Source organism: Mustelus asterias, chromosome 14 (genome assembly GCF_964213995.1).
Source record: "Mustelus asterias chromosome 14, sMusAst1.hap1.1, whole genome shotgun sequence".
Classification (NCBI taxonomy): Eukaryota; Metazoa; Chordata; class Chondrichthyes; order Carcharhiniformes; family Triakidae; genus Mustelus; species Mustelus asterias.
In genome coordinates, this window is record NC_135814.1 from 87,224,544 (window position 1) to 87,249,348 (window position 24,805).

The following is a 24,805-nucleotide window of genomic DNA, read 5'->3' on the forward strand; positions in this document are numbered from 1 at the left end:
GGAAAAGTCCAATTTGGTGCTGCACATTTGACAATAAGGCTTCTCAATCTTACCTTCTTTTTGCCTGGCACATTCCATTCTTTTAAGACCTCCACTGCACTACCTGACATACAACAGGAAAGAAAACATCAATTATCAAACTTCAGTTTTATCTAGCAATGAAGTAAAATTAACAGTAATAAACAAGTTGAAGGAAAAGGCATTTCTTTTACAGAATCTGTAGCTCCTTGTTTATTCAGCAGTTATTATTTATAGAGTCCCTACAGTGCAGGAGGAGGCCATTCGGCCCATCGAGCCTGCACCGACAACAATCCCACCCAGCCCTTATCCCTGTAACCCCATGTATTGACCTTGCTAATCCCCCAGACACTAAGGGACAATTTAGCATGGCCAATCCACCTAATCTGCACATCTTTGGAATGTGAGAGGAAACCAGGGCACCCAAAGTAAACCCATGCAAACATGGGGAGAATGTGAAAACTCCATACAGTCACCCGAGGCCGGAATCGAACCTGGGTCCCTGGCGCTATGAGGCAACAGTGCTAACCACTGTGCCACCATGCCGCCCACTGTTCTAATGTCTTGGCCTGGAATTTCCTTGGCACTCGCCTCACTCCCGCTATTATAACTTTGTTGGAGTACAGCAGAAATTCCGTTCACACAGTCTCTGTAGTTATGCATTTCTGGCACAGTTGTGGAACAGAGCTGGTGCAACTAGAGTACGTGTGAAAACTGGTTTCAAATGATGTTACTAAGAACATAAAGAGAAGTAGTAGGGATCCAAGGACTGGTGTCCTTGAGGGAAAGGGGGGTGGCACCAGAGGTCATAGTGAAGAATGGAAAGAGAAGCCATTGCACATGATTCTCTGGCTATGGTTACATTGACAAGAATGGAACCACATAGGAGGTGTTCCACCCGGCTGGCTAGCAGTGGAGAGGCATCGGAGGAGGGCGGTGTGGCGCACTGTGTCAAAGGCTGCAGCCTGCTCACCAAGGATGAGAAGGGAAAGTTTACCTTTGTCACAGTCACTTAGCATGTCATTTCTGACCTCAATAAGAACTGTTTCAGCGCTGAGGCCTGGTGGAAACCTGATTGGAGGAACGCAAACACAGAATGGAACTGGGAGGTGGCAACATGCTCAGGACTCAGCCAAGAAAAGGGAAGTCGGAGATGTGGCAGGAGTTTGCAAGGACAGCGAGGTCAACGGTTGTGTTTTTTTGAGGAGAAAGATGATGATGGCAGATGTGAAGGAGAAAAAGATATGCCCTGAAGGGAGGGAACCATTAACAAAAGCAGTTACCATGGGGACGACAGAGGGACGCTTGGTCTGGACAGACTACTGGAATAGGAGCAAGCGGGCAAAAGGAGGGTCACATCGACCAGATAAGCTTGGAGAGGATATGAGGAGAGAAACTAAATTTCAAGTCGAGGGTTAGGGTAGGTGCTTGGTAGAAGGTTTAGCTTGATGGGCCAGGAGAAGGGAAGGAATTAATAGAGACAGGTGATCAGGTATTCTCAATCTTCCTGACGGGAAAGTCAATGAGCTCTACACACTGATGGTTAGAAGTGAGGGTGGAAGAGATGGGGAAAAATGGGATTAGCATAGAGGGAAAAATTGCAGAGATTATCTTTGAAATCCTGAGCTGTTTTAACAGACAAGACAGGTGTTTTATTTAATCTGAGGGTGTGTTCAAGTCTGCATCCTTAGAACTTAACAGAGTGAACTTGAACTGGGAGGGATGTTCAGGGCGAGAGAGTAATGGTCTAGTGGAGACTGTGACATCAGGGTCAAGCAGGACACCGAGATTTCATAGTTGGGTGGAATTCCAGTGGACATTAGGAATTGGGCTGGGATAAAGCACAGCTTTTCTGTTCAGAGTCATAGTCATACAGTTTTACAGAACAGAAAGCGGCCCTTTGGCCCATCGTGTCTGCGTTGGCTATCAAACTATCTATGCTAATCCCATTTTTCGACACTTGGTCCATAGCCTTGTATGCTATGGCTTTCAAGTGCTCATCTAAATGCTTCTTAAATATTGTCATGGTTCCTGCCTCCACCACCCCATCAGGCAGTGAGTTTCTGCCACCCCCTGAGTGAAAAAGTTTCACCTCCAATCCCCCCTTAATCTCCTGCCCCTTGCCCTAAATCTACGCCCCCGTTAATTGACCCCTCTACCAAGGGAAAAAGTTTCTTCCGACCTCATAACTTTTTACAGCTCGAACAGGTCCCCCTCAGCTTTCTCTGCTCTAAGGAAAACAACCCCTAAACCTAAACAGCTCTCTTCATATCTGAAACACTCCAACCCAGGCAACATCCTGGTGAATCTCCTCTGCACCCTTTCCTGGTGCAATCACATTCTTCCTAATAGTGAGGTGACCAGAACTGTACACGGTGCACTAGCTGTGGCCTAACCAGCGTTTTATACAGCTCCATCATAACCTCCCTGCTCTTATATTCTAACACGATGACTTCAAGGTAGTCACCACTCAGATGTAAGTAATGTATGACTCATCCACACTGGACTGTTGGACAGGAATCCTGACAACATGCTGAAACCTTTGAAATTAAGAGAGGTCGTGGATAACTAAAGGTATAAATTTGTATACGTATATAAACTGACCCCATCCTTATGGATTGTTGGGACCTTGCCGTCACAAATTCTATCATGTAAACTGCCCCCTTTTAATCTCATTACCATTAATAATAGGGTCTATGTAGTCCTGAAACTTCTTAATGATCATTTTTCTCTCCATTACCAATGTGTGCTAATGGTAATTGAAAAACTAATTTCATTAGTAGGCGATTAATAACAGAAGGGATGTGATGTGCCTACTTTTCCCATTAAAAGGGGAATTTCACCTCTTTGACATCGAAGAAGCCCCCTGTATCACATTACCAGACTAACTTTATATTCTGAACTGCTTCTGAGAAGAGACAGTGGATGTGATCAATGTGCAATGTATCGTAGGAAGAGTTTTATGCTGAAAGGGAGAGAGCTAAGTGTTCGAGGGAATTGTCAAACTTATTAACAGTGACCACGAAGGTGGAAGCAATCCCTTTACCGTCCATGAAAGCTTGAACCGTCTTGTTCACATTGTTATCAAAATGTTGGAGCACTAAAACAATTTCATTGTTACTTCTGTTTGGAACCACAGTTCGAACGGCAGTGATCTGGAATGTGGAACAGATTCATTGATAAATGGTTAGCACTTCTTCTTTATTATGATGTTTTCATGGTCACACTTGCTGTCCCACCCAATGCTTTCCTGTCCAACGCTTCATGCACCCGAGAGGCAAGTTGCCCATCTCTGTGTGGGACTCATGAGGGAGAGACTAGAATATAGAACCGTAGAATCCCTACAGTGCAGAAGAAACGCACCGAGTCTGCACTGACTCTCTGACGGAGCCCTCTCCCCCACCCTATCCCTGTAACCCCACACATTTCCCATGACTAATCCATCTAATCTTCACATCTTGGGACACTAAGGAGCTAAGGAAATTACAGTGCAAATCCCCTAGTCGCTACACTCCGGCGCCTGTTCGGGTACACTGAGGGAGAATTTAGCATGGCCAATCCGCCTAACCTGCATAGCTTTGGACTGTTGGAGAAAACCAGAGAATCCGGAGGAAACCCACACAGACACGGGGAGAATGTACAAATTCTGCACAGATAGTCACCCAAAGCCGGAATTGAACCCGGGTCCCTGGAGATGTGAGGCCGCAGTGCTAACCACGTGCCACCATGGCACATCATTAAAAGTAAGGACTACTGGATGAAAAAGAAATGAAAATGGGATTAGTGTTGGCAACTCCAGTTGAAGAATTAGCACCAGAACGTGCGGAATGGTCTGAGTGACCTTCTTCTATGTTAACATTTCTATAAAAGGTTTCGACAATGCTATGCCTCGTTCCTGCTTAGCGCATTACCCGCTTAGCATGACCCACTTTCTTGGCATGTTGTCCCGATGGAGCAGCCATCATTGATCCACTATGTAATATTGCAGTCAGCTCCTGATGGCACCACTGGACTCTTATTTAATGAGGAACCTAACTGCTTAGGTGTGATTGTGCTGCCCAAAAGGCTAGCTTAACACTGGGACATGGGATCAGATGCACCATACAAAACATCCTTTCTGACTGTATCACAGCTTGGTATGGCTCCTGCTCTGACCAAGACCACAAGAAACTACAAAGGGTTGTGAATGAAGCTCAGTCCATCACACAAACCAGCCTCCCATCCATTGACTCAGTCTACTCTTCCCGCTGCCTCAGGAAAAGCAGCCAGCATAATCAAGGACCCCATGCATCCCAGACATACTCTCTTCCACCTTCTTCCATTGGGAAAAAGATACAAAAGTCTGAGATCACACACCAACAGGCTCAAGAACAGCTGCTTCCCTGCTGCCATCAGACTTTTGAATGGTCCTATCTTATATTAAGTTGTTCTTTCTCTACAGCCTAGCTATGACTATAACACTACATTCTGCACCCACTCCTTTTCTTCTCCCTTATGTACTCTACGAACGGTATATTTTGACTGTATAGCGTGCCAAAAACAAATAATTTTCACTGTATCGCAATACATGTGACAATAATAAATCAAATCTTCATTTTAACTGTCCTGAAATTTAATATTGGAACCAATGGGTCAGAGAAGTCACACTGTGCTAACAATGCTTAAGAAACAATAAAACTATTTCTTCAACTAAGCTACAGTACAAAAAGTAATGGAATTAAACTAATTTACAAAAAATAATCAACACAAAAGGCTCAGTTACAATGTGATTATGTATGTTGGATTTGAGATATTAAATTCCTAATATGTTACACAATGTCAGCCTATCACACTAGTTTCTCCCCTTGTATCTTTAAACCCCACAGGTAGCAATACATTGCTGGGTATTGTGCTGAACTCTTACCTTTTCCTTGAACTTTTCCTGAATATTGGTTTCAGACATTGCTGTTGACCTGAAATCAAACACAATCCCAATTGGACCTCCAGGAATAACCAGTCACAAAGGTCAGTCACTTAAGTTTGTGTCTTAATTAACAAATCATTCAACTATTAGAGACAATTTAAGATTAGCACAACTTTGAGGCAAATATTATTAATCACATTTGTACAGTTGGTTCTTCATTCCATTAACTTCATGTCTGATAAATTCTTCTATTGTTGATGTGATCAGGGCTTCATTCAGCAATAATGATTATTTACATTCTGTTAAAATACTAATCATGCACTAAGGAATGTCACAAAACACTTTGAAACGGGCAGTATCAATGATCCAGGAATTTTATTGCTTCTTCGATCAATACCTATATCTACTCAGTGTATCAGGCAAAAATTCCATGTATCACGATCATTCGCTGTTCACTTTAGTTACATTTATCCTACAGTATCTAATTATAGTCTCTCACTATGTTCAGTATATCTTCCACAAGCCATTAGAATTGCATAATAGAACACCAAAAAAAAGGCAGTAGTTCATGGCAAATTCTTGGGGCTGAATTCTGAATTATAACTTCCAAGAGTGGTTGAGTTGGGGTCAGGTCAGAAGTTAGAATTCATAAAATCCAAAATAGGAACCCAACCCACCTTGAGCCCCATTCATTTCTGGTTTTTGACAGAGGTAGCAACCAATTCATCCACAGGTAGTGAGTTGATTATTCAAATACTATAACCAAGCTGCCTGCCTTTAGTTTACAAACCATCCTATGTTTAACTCATGTTGGCTGTGTTTCTTAGCAAAACCAAGCAGGTGAAAGGATGCAGGAAGGGTTGAATCTATGAGGTAAGTACCTTTACAGCACTGCTTGTGGGCCAGGTGAGCAGACGTGTTTACTCCAGGCCCAACAAGTTTGCCAGTAAACCGTCAAACCCTTGCAATATGTATACTTCCTTCCCCTCCTCCGACCACCATTGGACCATCAATCCACCATCAGAGCCACCTCTGTGGCCACATTTTGGGCCACACCCTAATCTTCTGTAGAGATGCACTTCCACAAACTTCATTAATAACTTCTCCAGCACACACTGTTTGACATTTTAAATATTTTTACACAGACCTGAAAGGGATACATGTTGGGCAGAGCTTTTCATCGTATTTATTAAGAAAAGTATTTATTAATAAGAAAAAAGCACTCCAATGGCAGTAGCTAGACGTCACGCTGAATATCTGGTGAGGGGGAAAGTTGCGGAAAGAGTGCTCGCTAATGACATGCTAATGTATTAAAATGAGCTTTCTGCGGCATGTATCAGACCACTCCACCAGCGACGGGGCTGGAAGATCGGAACTCGGAAACATACTGGCAGGAATTGCACACTCTGGATTTTGAGCACATGCTACCATTCCCGCAGACGGAGAACGCGAGTTCAAAATTGTCCCCTGTCTGAAATTATTCTGTCGTCTCAACCCTTTCATCTCTATGGAACAAAGTGAAAGTTTTAATTCCTGGTTCAACGGAATGTACTGTTCTATATGCTTTAGAATAGACAGGGTGAAGACATTTTTACTGAGGACTGAGAGACATCACTCGGCTGGAATTACAAACTTAATAAAGATGAGCAGAATACAAATTCAATATGATCATGGCTAATCTTATTTTGATATGATTTATTATTGTCACATGTACTAGTATACAGTATTGTTTCTTGCGTGCTATACAGACAAAACATACCATTCATAGAGAAGGAAAGGAGAGAGTGCAGAATGTAGTGTTACAGTCATAGCTAGGGTGTAGAGAAAGATCAACTTAGTGCGAGGTAGGTCCATTCAAAAGTCTGATGATGGCAGCAGGGAAGAAGCTGTTCTTGAGTTGGTTGGTACGTGATCTCAGACTTTTGTATCTTTTTCCTGATGGAAGAGAGAATATCCGGGGTGCGTGGGGTCCTTAATTATGCTGGCTGCTTTGCCGAGGCAGCGGGAAGCTTAGACAGAGTCAATGGATGGGAGACTGGTTTGAGTGATGGACTGAGCTTCGTTCACGGCCTTTTCTAGTTTCTTGTGGCCTTGGGCAGAGCAGGAGCCATACCAAGCTGTGATACAACCAGAAAGAATGCTTTCTGTGGTGCACCTGTAAAAGTTGGTGAGAGTCGTAGCAGACATGCCAAATTTCCTTAGTCTTCTGAGAAAGCAGAGGCGTTGGTGGGCTTTCTTAACTATAGTGTCGGCATGGGGGAACCAGGACAGGTTGTTGGTGATCTGGACACCTAAAAACGTGAAGCTCACGACCATTTCTACTTCATCCCTATTGACGTACTATTCAATATTTTTTGGAATATTGTGGTCTCAGCTCCACATGCCACCTAACCCCCAATAACCTTTGACTCCTTTGTTAGGCAGGACTCTACCTACATCTGCCTTAAAAATATTCAATGGCCCTGCCTCCACCACTCTCGGTCTCCCTCCTTTTCCTGAATGGAGGAATCACTTTTGCTATTTCCCAATCTGATGGCACTTTCCAGAGTCTAGGGAACTTAAACTGAACGTTCAAATGGGAACTTCTGCCAAACCCTTTTACGTCGATTCTGCAAGTTGGTTTTCCCACGTTCTTTGAATTATCCGCAATTCTAGACATTGATCTTATCACCTCACCAACAAGAGCCAAATAACCTACCCCAGCTGCTATTTTTCTAAGACTGTTTATGCAGATCCCTGTTTGACATACAAACAATTGATGCCAGTACTGGAAGTCTGTTTATGCTGTCCTCTCTATTCCATCCTTTTGCTAATTTTCATCAAGGCCTCTCAGGTAGTGCAATGAATCAGTTCTTTCAGTTTCTGAGCAAAACTCTTCTCAAATCTAAGTATTGTTTGTAATGACTTCAATGAGGCACATGAGGTTGGCGTCTTGGAGTATGAGCTCCCTGATTGGGTAGGCAATTATGACCTCAATCAGGGAGCTCATACTCAAAGAGGGCAACCTTGCATGGCTCATTGAAGTCATTACCATCAATTACATTCTGAAACATAGTTTAATTAGCTTTTAGTCTGTATTTGCATAATGCATAAAAATGCATTTAGGGTAACAAATTCAGCTACCCAATTAAAAGGATAAATTATACATCATGATTTATTTTTATATTTGATGATTGATGATATAATTGATGATTATATTTATTATACCATAATTATTTTCTTTTAAGTTGTTTATTAAACCGCACCTCCTATAATCCCAGTAATATTCGGAAAGAGAGTAATGTGAATCCTCTGAAGACCATGCCACAGTTTGGCCTAAATGGAATCTTCAGTAGCTTCACCCATTACTATTACTAGGTGCGCTGTTGGATTCCCTCCCCTCAGTGACCATGAAGTAATTTTTAATTTGGTCTCAGGCAGAAAACTGGCACCGGTGGATCAGTCACCCATTGTTTGCCCTATCCAATTTTCCTCTCCATTGATTCTGAATTAGGAAGAGGAAAGCAGTGTGAGTGACTTTTTCTGCAATTTGCTGCCAGAAAAAGCAACTTGCCTTGATTATATGTTGAAAAGGGGCCAGGAACAGTGTGGAATTTCTAGACCAAAAGTCTCTTTGTCCCTGAATGGATTCCATTTTGGGCCTCTAAAAGTGGATAGCACAGGTAGATAATCACCGGGGGTAACTTTAAACAAAAATGGGGGGTACATAACACTGAAAGTAGCGGATAGGCTGCCCACTATGCACACAACACTACTTTCCTTTTGAGACAATAAAATGTACTTTTGGAAATTAATAGAAAGTATTTATTCAGAGATTTTTGCTGACTCTTCTCAAACTTACAGAGTGACCCATCTTTTCAGTGCTCCTAATGTATTAATTGCTCATACCTCAATTTACATTTAAGATGATCTGCCCATAAACATGAGGTGGTTGCTAAGTTTCATATTGAAGCTACATTTGCTTTGCTATGCAATATGCTGCATTGTATTGAAGTCTACAATAAATGTCTCATATCCTTTACATGAACATTAGCTTGTTATTGAGGTGCATTCTTTTTTATTCATTAATGGGGCACGGGCATTGCTGGCTGGCCAGCATTTATTGTCCATCTCTAGTTGCCTGAGGGCAGTTGAGAGTCAACCACATTGCTGCAGCTCTGGAGTCACATGTAGGCCAGACCAGGAAAGGACAGCAGATTTGCTTCCCTAAAGAAAATTAGTGAACTAGATGGGTTTTTCCAACAATCAACAATGGTTTCATGGTCATCAGTAGATTCTTAATTCCAGATATTTTTATTGAATTCAAACTCCACCATTTGCTGTGACGGGATTTGAACCCAGATCCCCAGAACATTAGCTGAGTTTCTGGATTAATTAATAATCTCGTGGTAATACCACTAGGCCTCACCTTTGGTCTGTATTATCTGCGTTCTGTATTTAAAAGGGTTGCGTGGTTGCTTTAAGAGATGATCACATGATGGTGATGTCATTAGGGTATGTGCTTAGGCTGCTGTTTTACTTTCAGTTTTGTATTCTGGTGCAGAGCAGAGAGCAGCTCTTCAATAAAACATGTTGTGTGTTTGTGTGAATCTACATGTGCAAACCAAGTCTCTCCTTCTGTTAAAACCCACAATCCTTCACATAGTTAGGACATTACAGTCTGTGAGGCTGTTGGCCCTGTGATCCACTCGGCATGGCAATGGCAACCTCAGAGGTTACTGCCTCCAGAGTCAGTACCTCTCTCCAGACAGCATCCAGTATCACCTCTGGCTCAATTAGTGGCTTGGCATTATCGAAATAGCATTGTGAGAGTCATGCAGAAATGGCGATAGGTTGGGACCAAGAAATGATCCGGGTATTGGATCCCTGACCTCGGGATTAAAAATCCAGTCCCCAGTATTAGCATCAATCACTTCCGGGTCAGGTATAATCACTCCAAATGCAGAGTAAAGAAAGCTCCCCCAACAACGGCATAAATACATTTTTAATTTTCCACAAACGTTCTGGATGAGATTGTCTGTAATTGTCACGGTAATGGAAATGCTGCCCACGTTAATTCCTTTGTGATGATCGCACTTGTACAATTTTACCAGCACTAATCTGCTATGAGAAACTTTAATCTTTTCAAACACGCATTGTGGAGTCCAGGCCCATAATAGAGTGTAACTGGGCTAACCAGGTTTCTCATGTATTATCTACTACTGCCTGGGTAAATTCAGTCTGGTCAGCCCATCCCCAGAGCTTTTGAATGATTGCAGCCAGACCTGCTTTAGTTGTGTTCAATGACACAGAGTGCACAGGTTCAAGGCCGCTATGATCTGCTTTCCAAAGCTGGGATACAGCGCTGTAAAAAAAAAAGTGCGAGGATCAATAAAGCCTGATACAAACAATCGCCGAAACAGTTTCTTAATTAGAGCATTCGGTTTCCATTATGAGGAGCACAAAGAATTATTGACCTTGGATTATGGCCCTAATGTGTTTCTAAACTGTGAAGGATTGGAGTGTGGCTGTTGGGAACTAATGGCAGCCTAGTCCCAGTGCCCTCAGTGAGAGCAGGGCAAGGAGATCTCATTGCTCACACAGGGCATGCCAGTCACAATGATGCTACAGGAGAACTTTTGTATTTTTATTCATCCATGGGATGTGGGCACTGCTGACAATGCCAACATTTATTGCCCATCCTGTGTTACCCGTGGTGGCGAGCACCTTTTATGACCCTCCGCAGTGCAGGAGCTGTAGGTACACCCCATAGTGCTGTGAGAGAGGGAGCTTCAGGCAGTGAGGATGAAGGAACGGCGATGTATTTCCAAATCCGGATGCTGTGTGTCTCGGGGGGGTAACTTGCAGCTGCTGATGTTCCCATGCACCTGCTGCCCTTCTTTTCCCAGCTGGTAAAGGTCACAGATTTCGAAGATGCTGCCACGGGAACCTTCGTAAATTGTTACAGAAACAGAAAATGCTGGAAAATCTCAGCCGATCTGGCAGCATCCGTAAGAGAGAGAGAATAGAGCCAATGTTTCGAGTCTGGCTGACCCTTTGTCAGAGCTGTTCTCTGCTCACAGATGCTGTCAGACCTGCTGGGTTTTTCCAGCATTTTCTGTTTGTGTTTCAGATTCCAGCATCCACAGTATTTTGCCTTTACCTCGGTAAATCATTGCTGCGCATTTTGTAGATGGCACATTGCCACCGGGTACCAGTGGTGACAGGAGTGAATGTTTAAGGTGGTGTTTCAAGGAATTCCAATCCAAGTGGACTGCTTTGTCTTGGACGGTGTTGAGCTCTGTGAGTGTTGCTGGAGCTGCACTCATCCAGGGAAGTGGAGAATATTCCATTGCACTCCTGACTTGCGCCTTGCAAATGGTGGACAGGCTTTGTGGCGTCAGGAGGTGAGTTGGCTCACCACAGAATTCCCAACCTCTGACCTGCTCTTGTAGCCTTTATAAGCCTGATCCAGTTAGGTTTCTGGTCTATGGCAACCCCTCTGGATGTTGGTGGGGTATGCTTATTCCATTGAATGTCAAGAGGAAGTAGTTTGCTTCTCTCTTGTTGGAGATGGTCATTGCCCTGGGATTTACGTGGCGTGAATGTTACTTGCTGCTGATCAGCCCAAGCCTGAATGCTGTCCAGATCTTGCTGTATGCGGGATAATCATTTCCACTATCCCTCCACCCCAGCTCTGACTTCAGTTTTTAATAAAAATGCCGTTGGGCGGGATTTACAACCTCGCTCGAGCGAGACTGGAAATTCTTGCTCAAGGTCAACAGAGATTTCCGTTGTTGGACACTCACCTGCGCCAATTCAGTGGCAGACGAGGTGGTAGAATTCCGGTCATTAAGTTTATTTATTAGTGTCACAATGGGCTTACATTAACACTGCAATGAAGTTACTGTGAAGATCCCTTAGTCGCCACACTCTGGTGCCTGTTCGGGTACACTGAGGGAGAATTTAGCATGACCAATGCACCTAACCAGCATGACTGTGGGAAGAAACCAGAGCACTCAGAGGAAACTCACACAGACACGGGAAGAATGAGCAGACTTCGCACAGACAGTCACCCAAGCCGGGAATTGAACCCGGGTCCCTGGCGCTGCAAGGCAGTTGTGCTAACCACTGTGCCAGCATGCTGCTCCAGTAGATTAGATAATCCTTTAATTAGATAATCCTTTGGCGGCTCAGTAATTGAAAGCACACATGCGAGGACTGTTTATTCTGCAACAGTAAGATGGCATAGACAGCCTTGTGGAATGGTCGGACACATGGCAGATGAAATTCAATACAGCAAAGTGTATTTCAGTGGGTAGAATGAGGAGAAACTATGCAAGACACAAGATACAATTCTAAAGGGGGGAGGGGGGTGGTGGAAGAACATAGGTACCCTGGAGTGTTTGTGCACAAATCCTAAAGGTAGCAGGACAAGTTAATAAAGCAATTAATAAAGCATGTGAGAGCCAGGGTTTTAAAATAAAAGCAGAGTCTAAAAGGCAGGGCCTACATGCTGAACCTACATAAAACACTGGAGTATTGTGTCCAAATCTGTTAGGGAGGGAAGTCCAGGATTTGGACCTTGAGACAGGGAAACAATGACGATGTATCTCCAAGGCAGGAAGGTAATAGCTTGGAGGGGAACTTCCAGGTGGTGGTGGTGTTTCCATGTGTCTGCCGCCCTTGTCCTTCTAGATGGTGTTAGTCATGGTTTTGGAAGGTGTTGCCTAAGGATGATTGGTGAGTTCCTGCAGTGCAGCTTTGGTACACACTGCTGTTACTGTGCGTTGATGCTGCAGGGAGGGAATGTTTGTGGATGGGATAACAATCAAACCTGCTGCTTTCTCCTAGATGGTGCTGAGATTTGGCCATCTTTCCTTCCTACCCCCACCTGAATCTCTTTCCTAAACCTTTCCACAGTCTGACATCTCTCCCCCCCCCTCCCCACCATCTTTATCAGTTTCCTTAAAACTTTGACTGTATCTGAACATCACCCACCCCCACTCCACCACTGACACACTCCTGCTCTCGCTCGACTCTGATATCCAACTATGAAGCACTTTGAAAGATTTTGCCGTATCAGGGTGCTATAAGAATGTAACTTGTTGGAAGTGTTCACAAATATACGTCACTGGATTGGGTTTAGCTCCGTTTTTGAGTAACCCGTCACTACTTGCTATCTAGCTTCACACATATAGAATGGTCAATTGGCTTAAGTGACTGAACCACCAAGTGAGAAAAAAATTGGAGGGGAAGATTAGAAAAATAAAGCTATTGAAACTCAGCACAGGGGGTTCAAAATAAAAAGAGAAAGACAGAATGACCATATGCCTTTAATATTGAAAGAGTGCTGTTCTCATGAACAAACATTTGGCAGACCTTTCCTCTGAGGAAAGATGTGTCGTTTGGGTTACAATGACATTCACATTTGACATGATGTCTTTTGATGCCTTTGTTGACGGTCCTTACACATAAATTGTAATTGGATTTGTCAAACTTCCTCGACAAGAACATAGCCAAATTTTAGAAAAATAACCTGGTGCTCTGATTTAAAAGTGGAAAGCAATGTCGTAACATATTTACATTGCTCATGATTTGTTGATACATGTCCCCGTGACCCGGGAGATGCTTTCCACCTTCAGGCTAGAATTCTCCAACCTCGTCCGCTCTGGGATTCTCCAGTCCCGCTGCAGCGAATGGAATTTTAGTTGAGCGCCAAATTCTCTGTTCAGGCTGGCAGCGGTGGCGAATGAGATTGGAGAATCCTGGCCTCAGTCAGTTCTAATGTAAGGGCGGCACAGTGGCATGGTGGCACAGTGGCATGGTGGCGCAGTGGTTAGCACTGCTGCCTCACAACACCAGGGACCTGGGTTCAATTCCAGCCTTGGGTCACTGTCTGAGTGGAGTTTGCATGTTGTAAAAGTAAAGTTTATTTATTAGTCACAAGTAAGGCTTACATTAACACTGCAACGAAGTTACTGTGAAATTCCCCTAGTCGCCACAGTCCGGCACCTGTTCGGTTCAATGCACCTAACCAGCACGTCTTTCGGACTGTGGGAGGGAACCAGAGCAGGGAGAGAACGTGCAAACTACACACAGACAGTGACCCAAACCAGCAATCAAATCCGGGTCCCTGGCACTGTGAAGCAGCAGTGCTAACCACTGTGCTACCGTGCCGCCCCAATCTGTGTAGGTTTCCTCCGGGTGCTCCGATTTCCTCCCAATTTGCAGCTTATGTTGATTGGCCATGTTAAATTGCCCCTTAGTGTCCTGGGATGCGTAGGTTAGAGGGATTAGCGGGGTAAATATGTGGGGTTACAGGGATAAGGCCTGAGTAAGATGCTCTGTCGTAGAGTGGGTGCAGGCTTGATGGGCTGAATGGTCTCCTTCCGCACTGTAGGGATTCTATGATAGTGTTACTGCAGGTTCTGCCTGTTTCTCCTGTGCTAATTGCGTTTAATCTTCCAGTCTTTGCTCATATTTATTTACAACTCCAGGAGTGAATTTGGACAGTTTGAACAAAGATACAAGTGGCAGGAGCAGAGAATTGTAAATCAAACTTAAAACAATGGGAGCACTGACGAAGTGAAGAAACTGTCACAGCTCTTTTAAAAATACCCACGGGGTGGGAGCTTCACTGACAAAGTCAGCATTTATTGCCCATCCCTAATAAACCGTAAGGAGCTGATGGCTTGCCACCTTCTTGAATTGTTGTAATCTGTGTTGGGATAGGGACATCCACAGTGACACGAGTTAAGGAGCTGGACTGATCCAGGCAAGTGGAGAGAGAAGCAGCACACTGCTGACTTTGTGTGGTGCTGATGGTGGACAGGCTCTGGGGAGACAGAAGGTGAGTTACCTAGACTCTGGCTGGTCTTGTAGCGACACTATTTAGATGACTACAGTTCAATTTCTGGTCAATGGCAACCTGCAGCTCGTTAACTGCGAGGGAGTGACCAATTGTTTAAATTTTAAAGGGAAAGAGAGGGACTCATATTCTGTCTTGTTGGAGGTGATCATTGCCTGGCACTTGTGTGACACAAAAGTTTTTTTCCCACTTTCCAGCCCAAGCCTGAATGTTGTCCAGGTTGTCATAATGATGAGGTTTGTAAGATTGTTAGGTTTTGGGTGGGAAGTGGGGTGGGGGGTTGGTGTGCACGGCGGGGTCCCAAAATGACCTCCATGCTGGCAGGATGTCCCCAGCCTCACCAGTGATGTAATAGGGTTTCTGTCATGGCTGGAAAGTCTCCTCTGGCATGACATCATCATGACACCATGCTGCCAGGGCTCCTCAGAGCTTTCTAAAACAGGGAACTGGCAAACGGAACTTGTCAGGGACGTACAGGGAGCAGAGGTTCATGCCCAGGCAGCACCCGGGCACTTCCTCTTTGCACTTCCCCCCCTCAGTGCCAGGGAGGGGCACTTCCATTGATGAGGTTCAGGGTGGGAGGGGTTCCTTGTCCGTGGGGGGTTGCTCCGTAGCGGGGGCCGAGATCGACGCATGTGCAGTGGTCCCTGTCTGCCGGCCTTCCGATTTCTGGCCAGCTGAATCACTGGCCAGACCCACGATTCCCACAATGCCAGCCCTCCCAACGCCCCCCCACGGCCTGATTGCTGGATCGTCCGTGCTTGCCCGGGCCCAGCCTTGACCCCTCCCCCCCTGCAGTTCCGTGTGGACTGCACCCCTCTCCCCCAGCAAACTGCCCCTGCCGATAGCCAGCCCCGATCGCTGTCCTCCCTTCCCCCCCCCCCATTGACCCCAAACGCAGAGTGGCAGCAGGACCCCCCCCACCCCTATTAGGCCCCACCCCCCCTTGGCACTGCCCCATACCCAATGGGCAATGGTAAGATGCTCCTGGGCATTAGCACTTTGCCCGCTGGGCAGTGCCGGGGGCCAGGCTGGCACTGCCAAGGTGCCAATGCCCAAGGGGCACTCCCCAGAATCTGACCATCTGGGGGCCCCCCGATTGTCCCCCCTTCACTCCAGCGGGGTCGGGCTGCCAGCTCCTCATTCGTGGGGAGCTACTGTAAACCCCACTGGAGTGAATTACTCCTGGCAGTGGGGGAGTGGCTAGTGGGCCCAGAGTTTTCCATCCTGGGCCTGCTAATTCTATTTAAATTGTTGGGGAAATTAAGTCCTGCATAGGTAATGACGCTCTGCTCCTATTTCTGGTGCGGAGCAGATGCTGCCAGAAATTTGGCGCTGGGCGACACAATCAGGGTGTGAAGCCAAGTGTGGATCCCGCGCATTGGGCACCGCTTGAATCTCCCGGCCTGCTGCGCTAATTTTTTAGCACAGCGGGAGGAGAGAATTGCCCCCCAAATATCTATGTAAAGAACAATGTAAAGTATACTGGTGAAGTCTGTTTTTGGGTTTGGTTAAGAATAAGAAAGGGCGGCTTTCCTTTCCAGCGTTTATCAGTTTCTAACAAAAAGAAAAAAGGTTTTGGTCAGTAGTGCTGTTTTTACAGTGGAAGTTTCACAATGTGAAATTCTTTTAGCCATAAACTGGAAATTCGAATCTCTTTTTAAAAAGTTATTGATCTCGACTGGATCATAACATGGCAGCACGCGGGCACTGGCTGCTTCTTTATCTCAGGAATTCTAAGTGGAATTGAGCATTCCCACTCCTGACTTTACGATGGAGAGAAGACCTTGGACGCTGCCGTGAGGAATTTGTGTCTGTGGGCTGAGATGGTTGTACTCCAACAAGCTCATCCTCTTCTGTGTTAGATATGGCTCCAGCAAGTGAACAGGTTCCCCCCTAATTTCAAAAGAGAAAATGCTGGAAAATCTCAGCTGGCCCGGCAGCATCTGTAAGGAGAGAAAAGAGCTGACGTTTCGAGTCCAGATAATCCTTTGTCAAAGCCTTCCCCCCTAATTCCCATTGACTTAAATATTGCTAGAGCACATTGATGCCATAGCTCAGCCAAGTGCTGGCTTGATCATAGAATTATAGAATCCCTGCAGTGCAGAAGGAGTGATGTGGAGATGCCGGCGTTGGACTGGGGTAAACACAGTAAGAAGTTTAACAACACCAGGTTAAAGTCCAACAGGTTTATTTGGTAGCAAAAGCCACACAAGCTTTCGAGGCTCTGAGCCCCTTCTTCAGGTGAGTGGGAATTCTGTTCACAAACAGAACTTATAAGACACAGACTCAATTTACATGAATAATGGTTGGAATGCGAATACTTATAACTAATCCAGTCTTTAAGAAACAAAACAATGGGAGTGGAGAGAGCATCAAGACAGGCTAAAAAGATGTGTATTGTCTCCAGACAAGACAGCCAGTGAAACTCTGCAGGTCCACGCAACTGTGGGAGTTACAAATAGTGTGACATAAATTCTGATTCTAGGATCGCATGATAAAGACTCAGGAGGAAAAAAGCAGAAATATTTATGTGAAATAGTGTGACATAAACCCAATATCCCGGTTGAGGCCGTCCTTGTGTGTGCGGAACCCCGGGTGCATGTCCCGAGGCATGGTACATTGGGGAGACCATGCAGACGCTGCGACAACGGATGAATGAACACCGCTCGACAATCACCAGGCAAGACTGTTCTCTTCCTGTTGGGGAGCACTTCAGCGGTCACGGGCATTCGGCCTCTGATATTCGGGTAAGCGTTCTCCAAGGCGGCCTTCGCGACACCCGACAGCGCAGAGTCGCGGAGCAGAAACTGATAGCCAGGTTCCGCACACACAAGGACGGCCTCAACCGGGATATTGGGTTTATGTCACACTATTTCACATAAATATTTCTGCTTTTTTCCTCCTGAGTCTTTATCATGCGATCCTAGAATCAGAATTTATGTCACACTATTTGTAACTCCCACAGTTGCGTGGACCTGCAGAGTTTCACTGGCTGTCTTGTCTGGAGACAATACACATCTTTTTAGCCTGTCTTGATGCTCTCTCCACTCCCATTGTTTTGTTTCTTAAAGACTGGATTAGTTGTAAGTATTCGCATTCCAACCATTATTCATGTAAATTGAGTCTGTGTCTTATAAGTTCTGTTTGTGAACAGAATTCCCACTCACCTGAAGAAGGGGCTCAGAGCCTCGAAAGCTTGTGTGGCTTTTGCTACCAAATAAACCTGTTGGACTTTAACCTGGTGTTGTTAAACTTCTTACTGTGCAGAAGGAGGCCATTGGTCCATTGAGTCTGCACCGACTCTCCATCACAGCATTTTACCCAGGCCCTAACTCCACGTATTTACCCCGCTAATCCTCCAGCTTGGAGCACTAAGGCGTAATTGAATGTGGCTAATCAACCTTGATGGCAAAGACTGTCACTTTCATCTCACCTCTGGAACTCAGCTCCTTCTCCCACGTTTGGACCAAGGCTATCATGAGTCCTTGCTATCAAGGCATTATGGCACAGAAGTTAGCACTGCTGCCTCACAGCGCCAGGGGCCTGGGTTCAATTCCAGCCTCGGGTCGCCGTCTGTGTGGAGTTTGCATGTTCTCCCCGTGTCATCCCCCCCCTGGGTTTCCTCCGGGTGCTCCGGTTTCCTTCTGCAGTCCAAAGAATTTAGTAAGTGCTGCTGAATAGCACTGTTGACGGCACCTTCCATCTCCGTTGATTATTTAGGGTAGACTGATGAAGCTGTATTGGCTACTTGGGTCGGATTGGATCTGTTTGGTGTGGACAGGACTTAACCTGGGCAATTTCCCATCTTGTTGAATGGAAATCAGTAGCTGTGGTGGAAATGGCTTCTCTTCAGGCACGGTTAGCACTGGAGCACAGGTCTTCAGTATCAAGGATTTGCAAGGAAATGGAATTGGAGAGACCCAGGGACCTTGGATGGTTTGTGGGACATGGGTGTCGCTTGCTGGCCAGCATTTATTGCCCATCCCTAGTTGCCCTTGGAAGGCAGTTGAGAGTCAACCACATTGCTGTGGCTCTGGAGTCACGTGTAGGCCACACCAGATAAGGACGGCAGATTTCCTTCCCTAAAGGACATTGATGAACCAGATGAGTTTTACCAACAATTGACAATGGTTTCACGGTCATCAGTAGATTCTTAATTCCAGATATCTTTTATTGAATTCAAATTCTACCATCTGCCGTGGTGGGATTCGAACCCCGGGTCCCCAGAACATTAGCTGAGTTTCTGGATTAATAGCCTAGCGATAATACCACTAAACCATCTGCTCCCCACTAAATGGTCAGGAGGGTATTAGTGTAATCAAATCTAGATGTAACCAAAAGCATAGATGAGAGATTCAGCTGAGGATGAGCTGAGGTGGGATACAGTCAGGCGACGCTACAGAAGTGGAAGAGGGTGGTCTTGTTGAGGAGAGGATCTGTGTTTGGATGGATATCACAGGGTCAAATACAACAATGTGAGCAGGTCTGCTCCAGCCTCAGATAGATGCCAGGGAGGTGGATGGAATTGGTCACTAATGAACAGAATTTGTAGCAGAGACTGGAGACAATGGCTCGGACATTTAATTTGAAGAAACTTCTGCTCATCCAGAACATGAAATCAGGTACACAAGCTGACAATCTCAAATAGTGAAGGGGGAGACTGAAAAGTTGGGTGAGGGGGGGGGTGAGGGTGGTTCCAAGTTTTCTGGACAACATTTAGCCCACAACCAACCAGCACACAAGCAGATGATATGGTTATTTATCTCATTGCTATCCGTCGGAACTTGTCAGAACTTTGTCAGATATTTAACAAATAAATCATGGGGGAAAATGAGGCTCTTTGGCTGACAGTCACGCATCATCCAAATGGGGAATGAATCTTTTTGCTTTCCAATTGGCATAGGAAGGCAGTGTATCACAAGGATGGGATATTTTGGCCGACTTATGGCTGGAAGATGGGGGAAGTCTGGTGATGGCACCTCCAGGAATATATTTAATCACAGTTGGCAACACTATTAATTGTGTTTTGGGTGGGTTGTGGAATAAACAGTCTTTCTTTATTAATGTTAAACAGACATTATTTGAATGATAATTCATCATCCAGATCGGAGTAATCAATTTTTTTTTCAAACCAACTGGTAAATATCAAACTTGACAGATTTTTGAAAACGGTTCGTCAGAATGCAAACAGAAACGGTTTAGATAGCTCCTTAACGGTTAATTTTGTAACTGCAGCAATCTAATCTCACCTATCTAGCCGAGGCCGGTTGTGCTCACTGCAGAGGCATGGCCACCCTGCTCTGAAAGGGCCTTTGACAGCAGGTCAATGCTGTTGGTTGCCTGGTGAACCAAACGCCCCTTTGGCTGATGTGGCAGCTGCTGTTGACAGTCATTCATAGCAGGGGATCTTTTGAGAGGGTACTGTTTAACCATGCAGATATTCCAGTAATTAAGTGTGAAGGGGCTGCTTGGGTTAGAGGCACTTGCAAGGTTCAGAAAGTTTCTAAGGAGTTTGAAGTTAAAACGCTCACATCTTCAATATATTTGCTAACTGCCAGCTGAATTGCTCAATCCTGGCCCCTTTCCAAACTCTCTTTGAATCTGAATGAGAAGGTTGACTGGATTCAAACTCATTCTCAGAGTTCTAGCTCATCTGGAAACTCCTGATATTTAGCATCACTTTTCAGCATTGTATGTACAGGGGTGCCTCATCACATTTCAGAAACCAGTTGCAAAAATGTAAAGATCGACGCCAACATGTATTTCCATGGAAAAAATGTGGGCGGGAATTTTTTTCACCCCTGTGCTGTGTTCTCCACTGGCAGAAGCAACTTGCCATTGGCCACTGCCGTGATCTTCCAATCCTGCCAATGTCTATGACGATTTGCGTAGCTTATAGAATCCCGACAGTGCAGAAGGAGGCCATTTGGCCCATTAGGCCTGCACCGACCACAATCCTACGCAGGCCCTATCCCCTGTAGTACCCCTGACACCACGGGCAATTTAGCATGGCCAATCAACCCAACGCACACATCTTTAGACTTTGGGAGGAAACCAGAGCTCCCAGAGGGAAACCCACACAGACACGGGGAGAATGTGCAAACTCAACACAGACAGTCACCCAAGGCTGGAATCGAACCCAGGTCCCTGACGCTGTGAGGCAGCAGTGCTAACCACTGTGCCACCGTGCTGCTCTGGGGAACCTGCTGTGGGGGAGGGGGGTGGTTGGGATGGGGAGAGTCACCTTCGACAGGACTGGAAGATCCCACCAACGGGAGGCCTGGAAAATTCCACCCATGGTTTGTTCCGACAATGAGTTCTGATGAGATTGCACTAGTCATTCATTAGTATTGCAAAAATTAACTGGATGGGTTATGAGCTGACATTCTATCAAAGCTGCCTCTTTTGTCCCGATTGCTAAGTGTGCCAACATGAGGCAAATCAGATCAATGCATCGCAGACACCCTGGGCACACTGGAAAGAGTGCAGAGTGGACACCTCTCTGCTGTGTCATTGGGTCAGGGCTGCCTGATTACAATGAAAATGTTTACTAAGCGTTTTTAAATGCAATTCGTAACCAATGAAGCAAAGAGATTCTGTGAGAAGAAAATGGTCCCAAAAGGCATCCATCTTTTCTCACTTCGAAATGAAAGGAAATGAAGCGAAGAATCAGTTATTAATATGGCACCGATGTGGTTAATTTACTGCATTCATTTTTATCATTTCAATCGACTGAGCAGGAAAGTAAAAGCCATGAAACGGAGACGCCAGGTTAGCAGAGAACATTGTGGTGTCTGAGTGTCTCCACTCACTCCAGGGGGAACAGATTAGAAAGACACTGGTCTCTCTTCACCCCAGTGGACTTATTTATCAGTGGGTTCGGCCTTCTTGCTGCTTCTTCATTTAAGCAGCACTGTGATGAGGAGCGGACTTCCTGGCTGCATGAAAAAAGCCTCCGGTTATGCGGAGCTCAATCTAAAATTGTCCCTGAACAAAGGAAGTTACAATTCGTACCACGAAATGGTTCATATTTCACGCAATTTGTTTTTTGAACTTACTGGTTACGAACACTATGATTCTATGTCGATGTTGAAACTTTATAGTCCAGCAGTTTACAAAGTCCCAATGCAACAGAAAATTGTCTCCAAGTCTTTAACGCACCAGTTGTGCTGTATCAGAGACAGCTTTCAGGCTGGGATTTAGTCAGCAGTGTGCCATTCCCAAGTGGACTGGAATTCTCCCCCAGAAATTCTAATGTCGAATTCGCGTGAAAACTGGAGTAATTCATGCTGGTTTTTTCAGTGGGAGTTCAGAGAAGAATCTCCCACACTCTGTGCACTGCAGAGGCTACCAACGTGAATATCATTAAAAACCATGGGACGGAGCCTATTCCCACTGGAAAGGCCGGCAGCAGAGCGCTGAGTGGGCCATTTGCACATGCGCCGATCTGTCAGTGCTAAGATTGGTGCATGCGCCCTGCACTGCCGGCCTCCTGGTTATTGGCCAGCTCGATCGCTGGCCAGCCCCGAGATCCCCGCACTGCCAGCCCTCTGAACCCGCCCTCCCCCCTCCGCCACCCACCCAACAGCCTGATCACTGGCCCCCTGACCATTGTAAGGAGTCTAACAACACCAGGTTAAAGTCCAGCAGGTTTATTTGGTAGCAAACGCCACTAGCTTTCAGAGCGCTGCTCCTTCGTCAGGTGAGTGGGAGTCCTGACCATTCCCAGGCTAGCCACGAAACACTCCGGCCCGCCCCAATCTCCAACATCACCCCCCCCGATTCCCCGTCCCCACAGTCCCGACATCAGATTGGCCATGCTAAAATTGCCCTTAGTGTCCTGGGAAGCGTAGGTTAGAGGGATTAGTGGGTAAAATATGTGGGGGTAGGGCCTGGGTGGGATTGTGGTCGGTGCAGACTCGATGGGCTGAATGGCCTCTTTCTGTGCTGTAGGGATTCTATGATTCTATGATCCCTCCGCCCCACCCTGCTCTGATCATTGGCCTTCCTCCTTCCCCCACCGATCCTGTCTCCAGAGTGGCAGCGGGACCCCCATCCCCACCGATTGGCCCAACATATTAAAATATGCACGATATAATTTGTTTTCTTTGATCGTTCATAGTGATTGTTGGAGCCAGTCTTTGTATCAGTTGTAATGGTCATGGTGCTCTGCACACCTCTTATAAAGTGATGACTAGCGAGCAGATAGCGATATAGACACTGGCTAGATTTCACATTGCTCAGCCAGGTGCCTGTCCAACCCTGAAATCGTGGGAGAAAACATTGGGCACGCATCCCGACCCAATCACTCACTCACACCAGCGGGCATGCAGATGAGAGTCAGAAGCATTCCCACCGACAATCAAGCTGGCAATTCAGCCCATTAAGGGCACAAGCACACTGAATTTTATGTAGCCCGTCAGCTTTTATGGTTGATGGGTGGGCTGATTGGCCGGGTGACGTTTATGTTTAGCTTCAACCTCAATCCAGGGCGAGATGAATGATCTGACCTGCAATAAAAGGTAAAAAGGTGTCCATGGACTGAGGTTTGTGTTTGAATGTGCTGCCTAGATACTCTTTGCATAGTTTTTCCATTGCAATTTAATCTTTACAGGTCTGCAGCTCCCTGAGACATCTTTGTGCTCCCCCCCTGAGGGAGAATGCGATGGTTGAAAAATCCATCAGCACAGTGGTTAGCACTGCTGACTCACAGCGCCAGGGTCCCAGGTTCAATTCTGGCCTTGGGTAACTGTGTGGAGTTTGCACTTTCTCCCCGTGTCTGCGTGGGTTTACTCCGGGTGCTCCGGTTTCCTCCCACAGTCCAAAGATGTGCGGGTTAGGTTGATTGACCATGCTAAATTGATCCTAGTGTCAGGGGATTAGCAGGGTAAATACGTGGGGTTATGGGAATAGAGCCTGGGTGGGATTGTGGCCGGTACAGATTCGATGGGCCAAATGGCCTCCTTCTGTACAGTAGGATTCTATGAAAAAACTCAGGCCATTATTCCTCAATGAGGTTGGTTGCATTTTTGTGCACTCTTTATTGAATGTTTATATGAATTGTTACTTCTGTGATGATTATCATGTGGAACATGGCTTAAAAAGCTGGCACAGCTGCACCCCCCACCCCCACCATCAATGTGCTCCAGAGGATATTGGCTCACCTCACTCTCAATGGGTAGAATTGAGACAAGTGCAGTTTCATTCCAAGAATCAGAATAATTGGGTGAGACAGGTTGTTGCATGGATGTCCGTGTACCCCTAAGATATCCTACTTGCCAGTATTTACTAATGAGTGTATGTGACAAAGCTCCACTCTCCATTCTATTCTAAGTGGTAAAGGACGCAGGTTTATAGTTACCATGGCAATGGAGGATGGTAGGACTGGGTCTAAACTGAAGAAAGGTGATGGAAGTCTGGCACTGGGGTTATGGGTGATGCAGATGCATTCTTGTTGTGCAAACCTTGTGTAGATCAGATTATTTTTTGCACAATTCTCCATGGCCCTGGCATCCATGAAAGACTCATTTGGATTAATGGCCTCCTCCTCATGCTCCAACAAATGTTCACTCCTCTGTCTCACTCTGGGGATGCCTCACTGATGTATGCAGAGAAAGCCCTTGTCACTGAGGATTCATCCTTTAACCTGGGCCGGGGCTCTGGGAGCTGTGAGTTGCTCAGGATGTATGCGATAGATCTGCATTATTCTTCTCCTATAGTCACTCACCATTTGTACATTCAATGAGTGGAACCCGTTACAATTGACAAATGTATCTGGCTGTTCCCAGCGAGCTTTAATGGCCTCATGAGTGCAGTCAATGACCTTGGACTTGAGGAAACCCAGCAATGACTGCAAACACAGCTAATCTTGCAGCCTAGGTGTCTTCCTTGGTGGTGAAGTGGATGAAATCATTGGCATGGCTAAGTAGGGCATTGGTCACCTCCTTAATGCAGTTGTTGTGGCAGCCTGTGTGATGCCACATATGTCGCCCATCACACCCTGGAAGCCACTGTTAACATGGAAATTGAGC

General features: G+C 45.7%; 1 protein-coding gene across 1 annotated transcript in view; it reads right to left on the reverse strand.

Annotated features, from left to right (window-relative positions):
* The window catches only part of LOC144503844 (spermatogenesis-associated serine-rich protein 2-like), a 150,929-nt gene that overhangs the window by 78,994 nt on the left and 47,130 nt on the right, over nucleotides 1–24,805 (reverse strand). Inside the window, exons 2-4 of the mRNA XM_078228806.1 lie at nucleotides 4,922–4,970; nucleotides 3,065–3,173; nucleotides 54–103 (exon numbers count right to left, since the gene is read on the reverse strand). Coding sequence (XP_078084932.1) covers nucleotides 54–103; nucleotides 3,065–3,173; nucleotides 4,922–4,960 — 198 coding nt within the window. The 5' untranslated portion in view covers nucleotides 4,961–4,970. The remainder of the gene's footprint in view (nucleotides 1–53; nucleotides 104–3,064; nucleotides 3,174–4,921; nucleotides 4,971–24,805) is intronic.